This window comes from Simochromis diagramma, unplaced genomic scaffold (genome assembly GCF_900408965.1).
Source record: "Simochromis diagramma unplaced genomic scaffold, fSimDia1.1 OVJJ01000753.1, whole genome shotgun sequence".
Classification (NCBI taxonomy): domain Eukaryota; kingdom Metazoa; phylum Chordata; class Actinopteri; order Cichliformes; family Cichlidae; genus Simochromis; species Simochromis diagramma.
In genome coordinates, this window is record NW_024387523.1 from 4,315,678 (window position 1) to 4,336,608 (window position 20,931).

General features: G+C 39.7%; 1 protein-coding gene across 2 annotated transcripts in view; it reads left to right on the forward strand.

Moving 5' to 3' along the window:
• The window catches only part of LOC120726362 (ephrin type-A receptor 7-like), a 154,739-nt gene that overhangs the window by 119,345 nt on the left and 14,463 nt on the right, over nt 1-20,931 (forward strand). The window contains exons 6-10 of one of the 2 annotated variants that reach the window (XM_040019876.1): nt 3,529-3,653; nt 7,383-7,656; nt 9,597-9,705; nt 15,864-15,989; nt 19,344-19,399. In XM_040019876.1, coding sequence (XP_039875810.1) covers nt 3,529-3,653; nt 7,383-7,656; nt 9,597-9,705; nt 15,864-15,989; nt 19,344-19,399 — 690 coding nt within the window. The remainder of the gene's footprint in view (nt 1-3,528; nt 3,654-7,382; nt 7,657-9,596; nt 9,706-15,863; nt 15,990-19,343; nt 19,400-20,931) is intronic. The other variant, XM_040019877.1, reaches the window with a different exon arrangement.

Consider the following 20,931-nt stretch of genomic DNA (forward strand, 5'->3'; position numbering starts at 1 on the left):
AAATAGTTGAGCTCTAATAAGATTAGGATTACGTATTTTAGATTCCTATAAATTTTCCATCTATTTAGGGTGCATATTTTTAACAGAGGAAATAAATAATAGAGAAAATAGGTGTGAGCCATCTGTGTCAAAAATGAAGTAATAGTGTTCATTAGCTCAGCAGTTTTTAAACACATAAACATAGAAGGTAATTATTTTCTGTAATTTAAACACATTAAGCTTAATGCTTTTTTTAATGGTAAAAATTTAATTTTGACCTAAATACCTTTTCAAGTGTTACTAACAGTTTTCGCTTTCTTCTTTCCTCCCAATACCTTTACTATTTCCATTTTTGTTTGTCTAGTCCTTTCATTTATCGTGGAGGTAATCCCTTTATTTTCTCCTAACTATACCATCTACATCCTTTATTCTATTTCCCACTTAATTAATGCCCATGCATATTCATTAATCACCGCAAATAATTTCTTTGCTTATGTCTATTTACATTCGTGTGTCGTGTTCATTAACATCATAACAACTTTTAGAGCGCCTATGGCTTCCACGACTACTCTCCCCCTACTGTGTATGCATCTGTACAATGTGCCGTGTTCACATTATGCAAGAATATCCTTCAGAATACCTTGAGGACTCAAAGTAATGATGATATTTTCAAAAGATCTCTAACTGCTCTTAATATGTATGTCTATTTTTAAAACCTTTGCTCACTCTTAATACTTATTAGAATAAACTGATTACACATATGGCAGCAACTGAAGACATGGTCAAGGTGACCTGCTGAAGTTGAGCATCAGAATGAAGGTGATTTAAGGGACTGTTGTTGCAGGACTGAGCATTTCAGAAAATGCTGATCTGCTGGGTTTTTTCCATAAAACCATCTCTAGAGTTTATGGAGAGTAGCCCGAAAAAGAGAAAATATCCAATAAGCGCCCATTATCTGGGTGAAAATGCCTTGTTGATGTCAGAGGTCGGAGGAGAATGACCAGGGTTCTTTACATTACATCCAGGATATATAGAAGAGTATCTTTAAACCCATGTCTGAGCACATCAAACCTTAAAGCAGCAGAAGAGAGAAGAACAAGAAGAAGCTGAGGCTAGGCCAGGAACAAACACCATGTCACAAAGATCAAATCATTTCCAGCTTGTTTCCCGAAAATGACAATGAGTTCCCGATACTTAAATAGCCTCCACAGTCATCAAATTTCCAGTAGAGCTTTCTGGGATGTGTTGGAAAAGGAGAGTCGGCTGACAAATTTGCATCAAATCTATGTGATGCTGTCATGTCACCAGAGACCAAAATCTCTGAAGAGTGTTTTCAGCATTTTGTTTAATCCAAACTATGGTTTGAAGAATTAAGGCAGTACTCAAGGCAAAAGATCCTCCTATCATGTTCTAGCAAGGTTTAACTAATACAGTGTTCAGTGAGTATTAATGTCTTGGTGATACTACTATTACTGCTACTGCCTGTCACACCTCCCAGGGTATGGGCCGCCAAAGGTAGATCTCCAGAGATTTCTGTCCTGGGCCGTTCTTAGGTGGGTCCAGGTGTAGCCCATCATTTTTGCTTCTGCCTCGAGGTCTCCTCTCCAGGAGTTTCTTGGGTGGCCTCTCTTTCGCTTGCCTTGGGGGATCCACCTGAGAGCTCGCCTGGTGATGTTGGTTGGCGATGTGCGTAAAGCGTGCCCTACCCAGCGCCATCTTCTCTTCCTGATTTCTTCCTCTACTGGAAATTGACAAGTTCTTTCCCATAGTTTGATGCTACTGATTGTGTCTGCCCAGCGAATGTGGAGAATCCTTCTGAGACGGCTGTTGAGGAATGTCTGGATTTATTTGGTGTGTTGGTGATAACTAGTGTTAATATCACTAAATCCAAGTAAATGATTCTTTTGTATTAAAAAGAAAAAAAAATCTATTTTTTAATCCTTTTTTCACACTGATAGTCTCCATATGGCCTGGATTTCCCTCTTTCAGCTTGATTGGGCAAAAATAAAACGCATCTGTGATTGCAGTGGCCATTGGCAAACTTGACATCAGCCTATACACACATATGGATATACATCCTTACTTCCAACATGAAACAAAAAGTCACATAGTTATCCCGAAAAATGCATTATACCTGTGTTTGCAGCGACATAAAAAAATGACAGATGGAGGTGGACACTGAGAGAGAGCAATGCTGACAGATTGCCTTTGATCTGCTGCCTAAAATGACTATTATCCTGCTGTTTGAGAGGAGGTCGTGCATGTGTATATGTGTGTATGTGTGCAGTATTTCATGTGTTCACGTGTGAGTGACAGACGGAACATATTCATTAGTGTAGCCTTTTTCGAGGAGCAATGAGACAAACTGATGGCTAAAGGTCAAGGAGGAGATGAGGAAGAAATGGACCTGGAAAGAACTGAATCGGTAACTATTGTCGGAATGAATTAAAGTTAAAAAAAAAGAGCAAGCACTACAAAAGGGAAGTAAAATAAACCACAGAAAATATGGAACTTAACTGGATATTTTTGAATGCTATTGAAGGTATTGATGTGCATTTAAGTAAATGAAATCTAGAAACCCCCCCTCGTAAACTTCTCTGCCACTTCACCCTGTCGCCCAGCCTTAATGGCACCACTCCTTCCTAACATAAAGGTCTTTTAAGCTAAATACACCACATAATTTTTCTTAGTATTTTTGACTGGCAACCCTTTTTGCAACTTCATTACACATGGTATAATTAGCCGTATAATTAGCACTTAAGCAAGAGTGGGTGGTGTTTGCTGATTATCATACTATGCGCAGCCTGTCATTTGTTGACACAGAATCAAAGAACTAGTTTTTCATCAATAATGAGAGTGTTTGCTTTGTGAGCAACTGTCATTATGCACTGCATCTAAATTTGGATGAGCTTTGAACAGAATCATTCCTCATGTATTGCACTGGCGTGATCAATAAGAGCCAAATTATGTGTCAGGCTAAATTCCAGTGCAGTTTTCTGGATTCAGTCTGAAAACACTGAAGTGAGGTCAGTTTAATTAAGAGACCTGGAGAAGAAATAGAAAGTTAAGATTAAGAGTGCCTCTGTCCGTTTGTCTTGTGTCAATAAAGACTTGTCACTCAGCCCATATTGGTATTGATATATTGTCAATCCCGATGTACAGGATCTGGGAGCTGTTCATTCACACACACACACACACACACACACACAAATGGAAAGAGGGAGACAGCCTTTGTCTACTCATGGGCAGCTACCTGCTTTGACACGTTTTAGCTTCAGTATTTAATCTCTTACCTCTCATACTTTATACCTGACTTTCCTATGAGCCCTCTCATGCAGACATTTTCCCTCTCTTCCTTTTGATCTGGAAATCCTGTCAGGTGTACTATATGTAAGTGCCTGCTTCTTCTCTCTAAGAGAGTTGATGCTACTCCTTCTTTAACCTTTGCTCATTGAGTCAAGGTAGACATCATAGTTGTAGCCACTGTATTTTCACCATACCTAAACTCAGCTTTCTCCTCTTTTTTTCTCGCCTCCTTTCCCTCTGTAGCACCATCTCTTATCAGCGAACTGCGAGCAGAGAAGATCGAACAGAAGAGCATAACCTTGGTGTGGAGAGAGCCCTCTCATCCCAACAGCAGCCGGACTGGATATGAAGTCAAATACTATGAAAAGGTATATGTGCTGTTACTTCATCATAAATATCAGCTGAATTCAGTCTTATTTGTAGAGGAGGGGGGGAAAAAACACAAGTTTTACTGAAGAAAGTGGAAAAACTCCAGCAGAATCATGCTCTGGGAGGTTGGCCATCTACTTTCACCACGTGGGATGAAGGAAAAAGCAAACATGAAAGACGTGCACAGAGACACGGCAAGCAATATAATAATAAATGCCCTGCAGGTTTGTTGGGACAGTAACTGCAGATCAGGAACATGCAGCTCCAGAGCCTGAGACAGATAAGATTACTAATAGATATGCACAGATCGGTGCAAAGAGAGAGAGGAAAGACTTAAAGGTACCAACTATAGTGGAAAGAACTCACAAAATGAATGACATGCATCATATGGAGTCCCTCAGAAGTCCGTTGTTTTCTGGTGACTTTCTGATGCCCAACCAAATTTTCTACACCCACTCCTCACTGCAGTAAAGCTGCAGTAAACTTTAATTTCTCTCGTGTTTGCTTGATATAAATAGCATTCAGCAACTCACTGGAGGAAAAGTTCAGCACTCTGGAGGTTCTTTCTTTGCCATTAGAATGAAGTGAGATATGTTCGTGGCTGATATTAAAGATCAAATTTACTTCTATAACAGGTTTATCAATATTAATAGCAAGAACAAGCAGTACAGAACCTGCTGTACAGAACAGAGTGCAGATAAACAGGGAGGCCGTGCCACTATAATAGACGTGTACCACACAGCTCTAACAGGCTTATGTTTCATGTTCATGTCTTCTATTTTTTTATTAGTTTTTATTATTATTTCATGTTTGACTTTTTGTTTTTTAAACTAGTTTAGTTTCAGTTTTCAGAGATTTTCTTGTTTCAGCTGTTTGAGCTGGAGGTATATATGAAAAATCAGTACAGGTATTACAATAATAATCACCTCCATCAATGCCTCATCAGGCAAGTTGTAATAAAATTTATACCAAACCAACATATATCAAAACTCTATATTTTTATTTTGTTTTAGGATTTTTCCAAGTTCTGAAATCATTTCACTTGTGCTTTTTTTTATCTAGATTTTATTTGTATTTTCGTTACTAATTTTCTTTTTCACATGTACTATAATAGTACCATTGTATTGATGAAAGGACATTAAAGAGCTACTCTGAGAGGTCAAAATTATTCCCACAAAAGCCGAGATTGCTACATTTTAACACTCCCTATAGAATCACAGAAGGCCATATGTTCAAATGCAACCATTTATTGTTTCCAGAATTTTTTCAGAGTCATTCATAGCCCAGTTAATGTATAAATGAATATCTTTATTAATTTTTTTTTCTTTCATGAACACCCGCTGTAATTTCATCTGCCGTGTCACGCTCATTTGCATAGCATAGCAGATTGCGACTAGTCTTTACAGTAAATCTGTCGTGGACATAAAATGACAGCTGTCACACTCACACTTGTCTATTTTCACACACTGTGTTTTCTGGCAATGCCAGGTCTTTGTGTTTGGCTGTGGCAAGCTCTCACCAGTTTTCACATTTTCTTCTCTTCCCTATGCTTCATCATATTTATTAAAGCTCCGCTCCTTGCTGCTCTACTCCCAGATCTTTATATGAAAAAAGAGAGACTGGAACAAATCTAGAAGAGAGGTGGGTGGGGAAAGATGTGGGGTAAAGAAGAGGTAACAAGAGGAATATTGTGGTGTACTTTGAAGGGATAAAAAGCTTTTGTGGTAACAGATAGAGAGGGGTGAAGAGGGTATTTGAGACAGAGGAAGATGGGGAAATGACTTGTTGGAAATATGCTTGTAAGACAGCGATAGAAAGAAATGAAAAAGCGCTTAGTGGGACTGCGTGTAGGGGAAAAAAAGCAGAATGTGGGAAACAGATGAGTAAAGAGAATTTAAGTGATAGAAGGAGTATAACTGACAGTAAGACAGGAAAATTGTTGAACAGCCATGAAATGAAAAGGTAATGCAGAAACCCGATTAAAGTTTAAGAAAGAAAAGCTTTGTTTAGTCAGCATGTTGCCTCTTTCTTTCTTTGTCTCTTTTACCACAGTGCACAGTCATCGTCTGAGCCCACATGGTGTTTACTGATATTTTAAAATCACTTTGTTTAATTTAATGATTTGTTAAACATTTAAAAAATTGAACTATTTAAACTTGTAATTTGAATAATAATTAAAAAACATTATTGACAATAAGAACGATTAACACTGTTAATGACTAATGATGATTAATTCGGTGTATTCATTACTTGACTTTGGAAAGTGTCAGCTCAGAGTGCTGTTGTTGTTTCGCGCGTCAGATCTACATAGACTCCCAAAATTTTCCTCTTCAGTTCTCTCCTGTCAGCTCTTGTCACATAGCTTAGCTCACTCTGCAGGGTACGCTCATTATGCAGCAGCAACCGTTCTGTTTCTCAGTTAATCTCTTTTTATTTCAGTGTGTGTGTGTGTGTGTGTGTCATTCATCTGACTTTTCTGCTGTCTTTATTTCCTCCTCTGTGTTCACAAATGAACAAAACATAGAGATGTAGCAGCTCTCTATGTGGGCACGGTGGCTGCTTTATTCACATCATAATGCCACAATAATACCATAACATACGGATGCTTTGGGGGATTTTTTTTTTCCCCCCATCACGCTCAGATAGGCTTTGTAGCATGCTAACATTTGCTACTGAGCTAGGCTAAAGCTGATGACGATGTGATATGTTTTATTGCTTTTTTTTTTTTCAATAAGCTCCATATAAAAATCTGACCTGCCGACCAAGATTAAGCTTAATAAGAAGCTTTTGGGAAGTCTAAGGAGCTTGGAAAGAAAAGCATCTGGACTTCTTTAAGTTGCTTGAAGACGTTTCACCTCTCATCCAAAAAGCTTCTTCAGTTCTAAGGTCAAATCATGGAGAGGCCCAGATTTAAGCCTTATAGGAGTGTCCCCCAAAGAGGCACAATGGATCTCCTATGGAACTGAACTGAAGAAGCTTCTTGGATGAGAGGTGAAACGTCTTCAAGCAACTTAAAGAAATCCAAGCTCCTTAGACTACAATGACCTTCACACACAACGCTTTTGGGAAAAATTCCATTTTTCATAAAAACCATCAGATCAACTTCATGCAGATGCTGCACAAAGTCAGGGAGTCGCCAAAAGCTTTAAAATTCATTGTTTGGGAACCAGAATCCGTGTCAATCCTGGCAGACTTCTTATACTTGCTGTTTTAAATGGAGATGTTTTGCAAATAACATGCAAAAACAAGTATATTACAAAGCAAGCGTTGCAATTATTTGAATGTGTTACTCACTCAGCCCATTTTTCTGCATTGTAGAAGGTGTCACTCATTCTCATCAACAGATGAGCACCATATTTGTTTTTCTAAAAACTTTACACGGAGTCGCACTGTTACTGCCTTCTGGAATTTTTATAATTTATTCCCAAAGCAATGAGTAATTCTCCCTTATTAAAAGCAAGTTTAAAAACTCCTAACTTGGCGTGCCAAAATGTCTGACTCTTTGAAACACTGTCTCAATAACTGAAACATTACCGAAGCCTCTGATTTTGTTACAAAGTTGTCTTGCACATCTCCCAGAATTACAAACTGTGCCTCGGAAACGAATGAGCCCTCTCACAAATGAATTCCTCCTACACGTCTAACTCCTCCACCTCTTCCTCTCCTGTTTCTCTCTTTTGTTGTTTTTTTTTCCTCCCTCTTTCTCACTTCTCTTTCGATCTCTGCAGGAACAAAAGGATCAGAGTTATTCTACTGTGAAGACTGCCGCCACACGGATCAGTGTCAACAACCTTAAGCCCGGCACCACATATGTCTTCCTCATCCGCCCCTTCTCAACACCAGCTCCTTCCTCAGCCTTGTCTTCTTCCCCGCTCTCATCTTCCTCCTCTACGTCCTCTTCCTCTTCTACATCATCCTCCTCTTCATCCTCATCCTCGTCCCCGCCGCCCATTGATTACGGGGCGTACAGCACTCCCCTGGAGCTGCAGACACTTGGCGAGTGTGAGTAGCAGTTTTACTCCTCCTCCCCCTTCCCCTCCTTGATTTCTCTCCTTTCTCCCCACTCCCTTCTCTTAGCCCAGGCAGATTGGGTAGGCGTTCGGTGCAGGCACCTGGCCAGCCCACACAATGAGGCGTGCTGCTAGTGAGACAGATATGGGATGTGACTGTGTCTAAGATTATGTGTGAAGATTCAAGATATTAGCAGTAAGCCGTGAAATGTTTCTTCTTTGCGCCTGTTGATATAGTGTCCCTTATGCCACCTCAGGGTTTGGCTGGTATCCTTCTTGTTCTTGCCTTGTACTTTTCACAAATATATTTTTTTCAACCATTGTATTTCTCCAGGAAGAGGAATGTTGAGAATTTATAGTATTATAGCGGTGTTGCTTCGCACCAGAGGGGTGCATTACTTTTGCAGAAACTTTTATAATGTGTGATCGAAACGTTTTGTGACTCCTTGATACAAATTAAGGCCCTACCTCCAGCTCTCTCTGTGCTCCTGATCTGACCACTTGCAATTGTGACTTCATCATGGACCTCAAAATCGCATCTAGCTGAAAAATTAATCTCCGTATCAGAATGACTGACCATTGTCCAAGCTCTAATACAGCGAATTAGATCAGGAGTTCAGTCGGCACCATTAGGTGTCTAAAGCCTTGATTATACTCCGTTGTGGACACGGACAGCTGGAGACTCGATGGCCGGGCAGCCATAATATCAGTTCTCTGCTGACAAGTCTGCGCGGTCACAAAAAAACAGCCAAGCGCACAGACATCTGCACCGACCTTCGCGCTTCCCGTGTTATGACGACATTTTGTCACTCAGACCGAGCAGACCCGAGTGGACTCGTGGACGTGGAAAATGTAACTGAGGCTTAAGGCAGAAAAATTGACACGAGTGATGTGAACTGTGCACATGCCATCATGCACCCTCTCACAGCATTAAAACAGTCTCTGTCTTAGCCTCATACAAGTTTCTCCTCTTAAAAGAGTTTTGACACAGTAGACACAGTAGAATAGATTCAAATGTGTGAGTGGCTAAAAGCGGTGCTGACGTGCACGAAGACACTTCTTAAAGGTTTTGGCTGGCTGTCCAATTCAAGAAGTTTGTTTTTGTTATTCGTGGGTTCATAAAATGTTTTGATCGCCCCACATACTGCATCACCAACTAACAAAGCATACAGCTTATTACATTTATCTGTCAATTAACTTTGTGTGGGAGACGGTGAATATTAATCAACACTGACATTTAAGCCTAAACAGCTTGGAATTGTGCTTCCCACTCAGTTGAGAACTGACCAAATCATGCATTACATGCACGAAGGTAAAGTAACAATGAAAACAAAGGAAAGAAACTGTAGGAAAACACATCTCAACATGTCGTCCTGTCAACCTTAAACCTGCAATAAAATCTTGAAAATTACTGCATTGTTTGTGGCTGGGTGTTTGACTCTAACTGTGCTTTAAGGTGTAGTTTAAACTAAAATGCAGTTTGGATAAGTAACATGTTCAGCGAGAGGAACCGGGTGTAGGTAGTGTAAGAAAACAGGATGTAGCAGGCGCCCACTGCAACACAGACGAGTTCAGCGAGCTCTAAACATTTGAAACTAACATGGATGAGAACTATTTAAAATATGAAAATGTGCATAATTGTATGTCAGCTGATACACTAGAGTATAAAACAGCATCTAGAAGAACTACTCAGTGACTGTAAAGATGAGCCTGTTCTGTTGATGTCAGTGCTTCTTGTTTACTAAAACAAAAAAGATTTCTTCATAATTTGTCCTCAGCTCGTGTTCTTCTTCAGCTGAATGTCAGCAAGATGATGTGCACAAATGTCCCTGTGATTCTTTCCTAGGCTCATAACTGCTACTTATGTTGTTCGGTTAAGGTGTGTGTGTGTGTTTGTTTATATGTGTAATAACTATGTTTTGTTATTTGCAGTGGCACTGGCATCCAGTGAACAGAATCCGGTGGTGATCATTGTTGTCGTGTCTGTGGCTGCCCTCATTATGCTGCTCTCCATGGGAGCTGGACTGCTCATCTGGAGGAGGTAGATATGAATATACTGATGTAAACAAGCACACAGTAGATTAAGTCACTAGCCACTCCCTATGGTTCGTGAAGGCCTTCCCAGATTTTAGTATCTTTTTACACACTTCGTACGCATCATAGACTCAGCTGCATATTAAGTTAACCATCACATGCAGCTCCATCTTAATCCAGATTATAGTAATCTGTCTGTAAGAGAGGATCCTGTGAAAGGACCATACATTAACAGTGATTCTGCGTTGTGCAGCCACGCTCACCATCGTTTAATATGCAACATAAAGACATCAGCTTGATAATGGCGCTGTCCGCACCCGGGGGAAAATGTTGGCAGGGTCAAAACCTTCTTTGATCATTTTTTTGGCTCGAAGTTCATAGTTCTCTGCTGTCTAATTAGTTTCCACATAGAGAAATGGAGCTGTTTAAAACAGCTGAGATGAAAGGTTTAGGTAGTGTCACTTGTATAACGGCAGACACATGGTTTGCAAAGTGATTTCGCTCTACCTCTTGGGTTTACACTGAATCAAAGGGTCTTTTTTTAACGTTGTTTTATAATGAGAGTGGAACGTTCAGCTTTATTACTCTACCTTTTTCAGTAAGGATAAAGAACTGTTAAACTGAACTAACGTTTAACCTTAAACCAAAATGACTCACAGCTAATGAAAATTCCTCTTCGCGCTTCAGGGAAATCTTTTTCTGCATATTGTTCAGTTTAATTAAATTCAATTTTTGTTTTGAATTATTATAGTTATTATTGTTACTTATTTATTTATTATATTCTGTTTTCTTTTAGTACAGCTGGGCTTAAAGTGGCAGTCTGGTACAATTAGGTTCAGTTTGGGTCATTTTTAATGACGCAATTTAGATAAGATAATTGTTATGATGGAATGTTTTTAAAAAATTGTAAAGTGGGGCATTGTGAGCTTAGGTGTTTAAGTAATTAATTGGACTTTTAGTCCTCAGGTGATTAGTAGATGTTGCTGCACATTTCCCTGCAATGACTACATTGGTGCCACAGGCTCATGCATTGCAATATATTACTAAAGACAATGTAGGCAATCATAATAACTGCCGAATACATATTAACATAACTTGCCAGACTTGAGTGTCTTGACTGTTAAACATTAAATGATTTTATGATATGGAAGCTGAATATCTTGTTGTGTAGTTACATGTTTTATTCAGCTGAGCAGACAAAGGGAGCGAGTGGATTTCTGCTTGTTCCAAACATTTTGCTCTTTGACTCATGCCCAACTCTGAATTCTACCATCTCACCTCAAATACGCCTACACAGTAACACACAGACTCGCAACTCTTACTGTACTCTCAATCATATATGCAGCACATGAGTAGAGGGCAAATATCTATTCCCACACAGTACACATGCACGCATATGTTTTTTTTTTTCTTCCATTTGGCTGCAATTCAACTGTTCAGTCTGTCCAGGGAGATTTTCCAACACATTGTGCAAAGATTTGTCTGTATAGCTTTTGTTCATCCTCTTTTCTTTCTCCGTACACACACACACACACACACACACACGGATACACTGATCTTCACTGAAGCTGCACTCTCAGCCATACAAAGTAAAGTGGGCTTTTTCCACAGCTACACTCTCTGTATGTGTGTATAAAGAGGGGCTGTGTTATAGACACCACGACCAATTCAAGATCCAGACAAACGGGGCAATGATGGATTCAGCTGGGCGAAAAACTGGGTCCTGTTCATTCACAGCAGCGTCATACACATTGGTGGATATCAGTCAAACATTTTTAAAGGAAAATATAGGAATGGATGTACAAACATTCGCAGACATAGTCAAGTGAAGACAACAGCACTGTAGTAGGAAAAGCATAAAATTCAACAAGGTGCTTATTCTCAGTAGACACATGCTCTGACACACACACAACACAAGTATTTAAATAAATTCTTGCTTTGAGGAAGGCAGCATCATGCCCTTGTGCACAGCCTCACAGTGAATAATAATGGTTATCTTACTCTTTTATTTCCATCACTGCATTCATTGCAAGTGGTCTCCATTGTTCATCGCTGCTGGACCATTAACTAGCTCTTCATGTTTTGCATAGAGACAAAGGGAGAATGGTGTGATGCCTCAATTACCATGTTCGTGTTCGCAAAGACAGCCAGCTTACAGCTATGGCTGGAGGGTCTCAGTTACATCGATCTGCTGTTCACACAGACACATGCAAATGAGTTCCACTGCACACACATAAAGGCATGGATGGACACTGGCAGCGAAATGCATTTATGGCGCATCACATTTATGGATGTGCCCTTGATGCTATGCACGGTCCTCAAACCTACTTCATTTTTCACTTTTAATATAGAGTGCGTTAGTTGTGCCTCTGTAATGGACATGGGGTTTGTCTCTCCCTCCTCTTAACCCCTTCTGTTCCTGCAGCTCTTAGAGTCCAAAAAAAAGGAAATTATTCCATTTTATTTATAAAGCGTCATATCAGGCCAAGTAAGGTAAAGACGCTACAATAATACAGAGAGAAAGCCAACTATTTGACAACCCCTTATGAGCAAGCATTTGGCGACAGTGGGAAGGGAAAACTCCCTTTTAACAGAGAGAAACCTCCAGCAGAACTTGGTGCAGCAAAGGTTTGAGGTGAGGGGAGGGCGACAGGACCAGTGATTTTATTTTCTGTGAGTTGGTTTGAATTATCATATGTGGGTACACCACTACAACAGATCGTGCCATATTTTACCACATAATTGATGTATTTAACGTTCTGCATCGACTATTCTCTTAGTCTTCAGATCTCTTGTGTTGGACAACCTATAGCAGTCTACTGATTAAGTTTAATAGTCAAAGTTACTATTAAAACAATGAATATTTTAGCATTTTTGTACCAGAAGCCCTAAAATTGCTTCCCATTATCTTGCAATCTACGTATGCAAGAAAATTGCTTTAAGGCTCAATCAAATCTCAAAATAGTTGCTGATTGCTTTTATGGTAATACATTTACTGATGAACTGAGAAACTCTTGCAGCTCAGTCTCACCATTATAAAGATGTTATTTAAGCACAGGTTCATCATCAGTCATAGTCACTTACAGTGACATACAAATTATTATGAACTCTTATTAACATAAAGTGGTAATAAAAACAGATGAAAAGTGGAGGGGGCGTGATGAGATAAGAGAGGGTATTTTGTATTTTCTTCACTTTGAAACCTCACCTTGATGCTCTATCCTATCATTTACACACATACACACAGAATCCAGTGGTGCCTGACAGAGTTTGATAGAGCCAGAGTTCCAGGGCATTGCCCAAACATTCTCCAGGAAGCCCAGGCTTGACTGGTCAGTGCAAGGATTGTTTACCCTTCACCAGCCACACCAGCATGCGTTTCTGTCTTCTGATTGAATGTCTGCGTGTGTGTGTGTGTGTGTTTTGGTGTCTGGTGAGTGAGTTACAAGTTATCAAGAACAGAGGATGGAGAGGAGTTCAAGAAGAAAGAAAGAAGCAGGAAATTAAAGATGAGGGTCATTTCATAGGGCTGATGACACTTGGTGACACAGTAAAAAAAAAAAGTAGGATTCAAAGGGGAAGAGATGGGGAAGCTAAGAAAAAAGGTCTCAAACACAGCAGTGTATAGGTGCATGCATGTGTTGAACAGATCAGTGCTTTTATGTCTGGAAGTTACTTATGCATAAAGACATTTTGTCAGTCTTGCTGTTTATTATTCACCAGATAGTGTTTAAATTAACACCTTTGTAAGTAATAACTTACAAATGAAGCTGAAACTATATTTGTCTTTATCTTTGTGTGAGAGTAGGTTTTAGAGTAACACTATTTATCTGCCCCAAGGGAGAGATACTTATGTGGTAGCAGGGCTCATCCGAGTAAAGCAAAACTCAGCAGTGGAATAAAGTGAATCTCATTATACTAATGGATAAAAGTTAAAGTGTTCTCTTTTTTTTTTCTTTTTTTTTTTTAAATTACCTAATTTTACATGCATTTTGCCATACATATTGTAAATCTCCTCCGGCCTAATATCTCAGCTAGGATTCTATTCATGCTCTCGCACCTATTATTCTGCACCTGCATTATTCTAGGATATTTAGGCACAGAGTTGAAAGAGCTGACACGGAAGCAGCGTAATTTACATGACATCCATCTCCTATTTTGTTTTAAAGTTCTCTCCCTAAAGTGTGAGTGACTGTACCTAAAAATGTACAGCTGCATAAAAGTGCATGTTATTACTAATTTTATAATTATGATCGATTTTTGAAGTTGCCATAGAGATTGATTAAATTAAGCAAAAGCACACACAAAACCTATCAAACTATTCTGACATCATCAACCAGCCAGCTGAGGCCTTTCTGTGTGGAGTTTGCATTTTCTTCCTCTGGGCAGCAACTTCCTCCCACAGTCCAAACACACACATACACACACACACACACACACACACACACATACACACCAGGTCAACTGGTGATTCTAAATTGGCTGTAAGTGTGAATGTGAGCGTGGACGGCTGTCTGATGGGAGCCCTGCGTTCCCCGAATAACTCGGAATTTTTTTGTGTAACACCCCCTCAACTCCCACTCGGAAAGTTGAAGCAGAACAACGTACCCCCGAGTTATCAATCCAAGATGGCGGCACTGAACATAAACAATAGTAAAACTGTAAACTTTTAATCTGTACTGCCACTGTTTTGTATTTTCAACTCATTAAGTCATACGCAGAGCAGTGATTAGTCTTTATCTCTGAATATGTTTTTTAGCTCTAATAGCTCGACTATGCTAAGAATCCGCTAACTCGGGAATAATGTCGCTCACAAGTCCTGACATCTGAGTTCTGAGGTGTCTGGAACATGGCAAGAATCTTGGCCTGTGATATCTGCTTTAGCTCCCCTGTGATGATGAAGTAGATAATTAGAAGAAGATGGAAGGATGGACCTTTTAAAATAAGGCTACTTGGGTGTTTCGTTTGCAATGCTAAGGTTGTAGGAGCTTTAGCTTTATTGCCAGCCATAAGATGAGGTGAGATGATAGCATCAATAAATATTAAACATGTCCCCCACTTTGACAGGTATCAAGCTGTCACTCACTCTATCCACACATGACAAGGGAGTGGTTTTTAATTGGCTATCGATCAGATGCCAGGATAAGACGCATACATTCATCGGTGCCCTGGTTTCTTTTAGTCTTCTCCAGCTAACATAACCGGTTTTGCCAAAATGGTTAATCAGGGTACTAAAGGCTAGAAGTATATGATTTATAGAGAAAGTCTGTTTTTCTGCTTGATTCAGATTTTTTTTTTGTTGTTGTTGTTGTTGTGTAGAACATTTCTTTCTCTAAAACTATCTAAAAAAAAAAACCTCACTTAACCCATTCATTGCAATAACTATATGTCATACAACTAGAACAATCAACATTTTTGCTTCCATAGTTAATGCTATTCACATAACCAAAAGGAAAATCTACTAATTTGTTAAATATAGCAGCAAATTTTTAATGCAGTAGTTTTGCTAGTTGAGTTTTACAGAGATTCTACATTAAGGTTTTTGCAAAGGTTGTGAAACATGTCTTAAATAAACATTGTGTGGCATTTAAAACAGAAATTACATCCACTTCATGCATATGACATAATGTTAGGAAATGAAAATGCAGATTTGTGAAACATAGAATTGTTGGCATAGCTCAATTAAATTGACAGGATTTCACAGATGTGAATAATGAAGTGTCAATCAACATGAAAAGTTTGTTTTCCCCCCTCCCAAAGAACATATCTGCTCATGAATAGGACTTAAAGAGAAATGAAGTCTTGCCAAAACTAACATTTGAAGAAGCTGAGCAGACAGTGACAGAGTTTGGCCAGAAATTTTAGCATTCACCATCCACACATTTCCTTCTGCCATCTGGTTCTTTTGAAGTTGTGAAATTTAAAAATCAGTCCAGAATTCTTGTAATTCTAGTTTTAGAAATAGACTGCAAGGTCTGTTTACAAAAATTGAAAGTATATTATATGATTTTTTTTGTACTGTATGTTTACTTGATAGCATCCACTGTATTCCAGTGATTAGATTTTAGAGAAAAATCTGTTTTGGATCCAAAGTTGTGTTGAATGACTAAATTCATGAAAAGAGCCAGAATTGACAATGGCACCCCCTCCTTGTTTTCTTCCCAGCAGCGTCTGCTCAGGCTCTTCCAATGTAACTCCTGCTAGCGTGGTGCTGCTTTCGACCTCCTTCTCCACCCTTCCTCCTCCTCCTCTTCTTTCTCCTCTTCCTCCCTTCACAGAGCTGATGCCCAGGTACACTGGCATGTCTGTAGTCTCTTTCTCCCTGCTCCCCTAGCCCCACATTTCTGTCTCCTTTCATTTCCTCATACCGAGAGAATCATAATAACCATTTCTTTCCTTTTTCATGAAGCGGTTCAGCACAGTTTTATTTATATCCTCGCCACTGCGCTCCACCGAGATCTGAAATCAAACTAAAAATGTAAAGGCCAGTCATATTGAATTCATACTCAATAAGAAGCAACCTTCCAATGAGTACTACTTTGCATCTGCTATTTCATTTTTGTCACATATATGACATTTCAGAAGAAGAAAGGGAAATGGTCACATAAATCAATTTATGAGTCTTTTTCATGCATCCCTACCACTACTCCTGCTACTACTACTTTCTACTACATCCTTCTTTGGTATTTGGTATTAGTATTCATGCTTATTAGCTTGTTGTCACTCCTTTAACCCCTTATGCCTAGTGTATCATATTTGATACATGGGTTTTTGTGAGTTTTTGAGACTTTGTCTCTAATTTGAACGTATATTTTTAAGCAACAAATTGCAAAAAGATGCCAGATGTAGCAAATATGATAAAAATTAAAACTCATATATGCTAATTGATATTAACTCTTATTTTTTTTAATTTGTCAGAAGGTTCAATAAGCATACTATTTTAAATATATATATATCAATTTCTGGCAGTTATTTAATGAACACAAGCCTTAAATGGTTGATTTATCCTGCTGTGTGTCCTAGCTTCTGTTTTTCTGTCACTTTTCTAATCTCTGAGACGCATATTTTTCGTCTCTCTTTGCTTCTTCCGCTGCTCCTTGCAGTCTACTTTATAGGCTATACTGTGTGCCTCTTCAAGTTTCAACTTCCTTGCATAACCTTCTTCCCAATTATCCTCTTGTTCGCAACCTCTTATTTTCATGTCACTTCCTCTGCCTCTTCGTCGCAGCAGTACTTCCTTCATTTCTCTCGATGATTTCTCCACTGCTTTGCCCTTCTCCCCTTGCCGCGTTCGCTATTTGCTCCCTTACCTCCACTCCTCCCTTTGGTCTCCTGCATCTTGTTTCTCTCGGTACCGCGGTGCCCTCCATTCTCATCTTCCTCCCATTCCCACCCCTTGCTCCCTTTACGCTGTGCTCCCTTATCTATTAATTCTTGTCTCCTCTCTCCTGTCTGATATCTCCTGCCCTGAGGAGTTGTGGTGCATGTGTCTGCTGGTGTGTTTTGACAGACAGGGTCCTGACCTTGTCTCAGACCCAACTGCTACACAGGCTGAGGGATGTGTCAGCCTCACCCTCAGCCACGTCTCTCCTTATAAAAACTCACGGGGACATGCACATGCAATATAACAGGATCCTGTAAAGCGCACACACACACACATGTGCGCCCACATGAATTTGTGCAGACACACTCATGCACAAACGCCACACATTAACATTCCCATGTGCACATACATACGACTGTCGTGCTCTCTGTATACTCCCTCTCAGCTGTGCACCAGCTCTTTGTGTAGTGCAGATATATTATGATGTTCACATTAACACATGCCTGCCTGAGCAGGTATAATATTGTACTTAAACATAAATCTACACCTCAGTGTCATCTGTGCTCAGGCCTTAACTGTGACACGTTGTGACTTCTTTGTCAAAACAGCCACAGCAGTCTTTGCTAGCCATGGCAGCAGAACGTTAAGTATGTTCCATGTTCACTTGTTGATATTGTTGATGCAGATATGCATACACGTCTGTTCTTTTAAAAGGCTTAGGCTAAACTGATTTGCTAAAGACCTGAAGGACGAGGCACTCTCAAGATTGGCATTTGTAGAAAACTTTCAGATGTTTGTACTTGACCTTCTCATTCCATATACAGCATTTAAATGTGCTATGCGGAAATTTTAAACTACCCCTCATTTCTTTATATTTTGCTTCCAAGGAGCGAAACTTTCTTGTAATGTTTTTGAAAAGGTTTTGAACACTTGGTTAAACAACTTGGTATACCTTAGCATAGTTTGCAGTGTGTCCTTAAAAAAGGGAGCAAACTGGACAAAAGAAGGGACAGGCCTGAAACACTATCTAATGCAGATGAATAGTATCTGAAAGTCATGTGTATAAGAATTAGTGTTTAGCGAAGCCTCATCAGAAATGGTCTAATGGGTAGTGTCAAGATACCATTTTTAGGAGAGAAATACAGGTATACCAAATTATACAACAACTGGACTGAAAATCAGTGGCAATGGCACTCATCGGGTAATAAATCGTTTTGGTTAACAAACAAACAAAATCTATGGATGACATCAGGAGAGAGGTACAGGAGTGAGTGCCAACAGCCATCTGTAAATTACGATTCCAGCCAGTGGCGTTGGAGATCTCGTCAACACTGATGGAATTATGAACTCCAAAAAAACAAAATACAGTCAGATTTTGATCCGCCATGCAATGCCATCTGGAAAGCATCAGATTGGGAACTGCTTAATTTTTCAGTATGACATTAAAACCAAACACACTGCCAATGCAGTAAAAGCACAACTGAATTGAAAAACCCGGACCTTACCATTACTGAATTATACAAACTCTGTTTCTGGCTTTCATGTTGTATTTCCATGTATGTTTGCGCATGCTCCAATAAGTCAGCACAACATTTTCAGTTTTCCTATGAATATACAAAGAAATGAGAGGAGGCTTGAGAGTTTTGCACACTTTTATACTATATTTTGGTATTTGTAGACTATATTTTATTGGAAACCGGTTGTTAGAAAAACTTCTGATGTTGTTAATTATATCCTCAGTAATTCTTTAGTCTTGTTTTTTCCTCTATTTTTCTAATCTAAGTAAGTTTGTTAGTAGCCAGCCAAATGTTAATTTGTCACTGACAGTGTGAGTGTGCGTGGCATTTGTGTTGCATGCAAAGAAAAGAAAAAGAAGCTTTTTTCAGCCAGAAGCCATCAACAGTGAGATCCTATTGAGCTTGCTCCTCTTTAGGCCCCTGTGGTGACAAAGGATGAGGACAGTCCAGTTGCCAAAGTGTATATATATTCATTTCTTGGATGAAAAGTTATTCAAGGTGAAACAACAATAGTGTATCAATTGCAAGGCTATTGGTGTGAGTCGGTGGCACACTCAAATAGGCAGGATTGGCACTGAGCCTCGGACTTTTCTGATGAGTGAACACTTCAGGGGTCTTTATGAATGCTTCTCCACATCCTTTCTCCTCTATCAATATTCTCATTGTTGCTTCTTCTCTCTTGGCAGTTACTACTTATAACCATGGCTCAAGATAAAGAGCAGCTGATTCTGCCATTTACCTGTGTCTGCTAAGTGGGATTAAAAAGAAACTCTCTCTGATGACCGTCTCTCTCTTTCTTCGCAGGCAATGTGGCTACAGTAAGGCTTCTCAAGAGGGAGATGAGGAACTTTACTTCCAATGTAAGTGACAAAAGTGATGATTGTATTATACAGCATCACTGTGTCTGTATAAAGTGTATGGGACAGGAGGCGGAATCTGAAAAAAGGCTTTGTCTTTTCCTATTCCAGTGCGGGAATGGCATGTGAACACACATGCCCATGCATTACAGATGACTTTTGAGGCATTAAGTAGCGCCGCAGCCTTGATTCGCAATTCTGAGTGCATGCTTAGCCAACTCTGAGCACACTGACACACTCCATTAGGTGGTGTGTGCGTGGTTGAGTTTGATGGGGAGAGATTGAAATCAGGAGGAGGAGGAGGAAGATAAAGAGCCGGAGATGAGGGGAGGAAAAAGAATTTAAAAAAAGGCTAAAATCTCATGAACAAGGCAGGCAACAAGCGAGATTGTGCTTCAAAAGCAGAACAGTAAATGTTGTTGTTTTACAAGGTTGTAAATGCCTCTTTTTTTAACCTCTGGTCACAAAGCTCTTAATAGGTTTTTTGTTTGACAGTGACAGATTGAAACAAGTTTGACATATCTGTTCCTGTTTGTGTGCGGGTTTGCCTGTCAGCTCTGTGTGTGTGTGTGTGTGTGTGTGTGTGTGTGTGTTTAGAGTTTATTTATGTGTGTATGCATGCAGAGTTTGCTTTCTCTCCTTTTTTTTTTAAATTGTGTGTGAGTGCGCAAGCGTGTGCTCGTGCTCATTTGCGTTGTTTAATCTCCCAGCATACTGAGCCCTCTAGAGAGGTTTGGAGCACTATGTCTGATGAATAATGAGCCGAAGCCATGCGAATGGGAATTAAATCTTCCCAAACAAAGACATGCCAACAGCTGACAAGCACGTAATATACACAAACACAGAAACACACCGAAACATTTTTGGCCTGCTTTTCAGAGACACACACACACACCTTTCTTTCCGAAACTTGGACACCCATATAAACATTTTTTCCTCATTATTCAACACAAAAGTCCGTTTTGCGTTCCGTGCATGCAAACCCAGTGCAGCATGCTTTCGCGTTCCTGCAGGTCTGCTTTGTCCGAGAGCTGGAAGCACGCAAAGTAGTGGGTGTTATGATTTTTTTTTTTTCCCATCTGTTCGCCTGCCAGACTCTTAAAACACATTCTACAACCATATATTAACGCGTGAGGACAGGGGAAGAGAGACGAAAAGTGAATAAATGAGCGTGTGAGTAATAAAGTAGAGGAAGAAGGAGGGGGAAAGGAGTGTAAATGAGTGAGTGAGTGAAGGGCGCACTAAGAGGTTTGAGGGATGAAGTGTGATGAGGTGAACTGGCAGAGAAGGAGACTCATCATAAGTGACACTGCTCAGAATATTAGTTTTATGTCAGAGTATGTGACCTAGAAATATTCAGCACATATTCCATGAATGCGAGGAGAAGAGGCTCGTGACTCATTTGCAATGCCATCGATAGTCTGACTCTGCATAAGAGAGCGACGGCAAGAGAAGGTGTGTAAGGAAATGAACGGAGAAAGACACAAGAAGTTTGTGTCTATAATGAAAGAAAATGTTCTTGAATATGTTTCAGT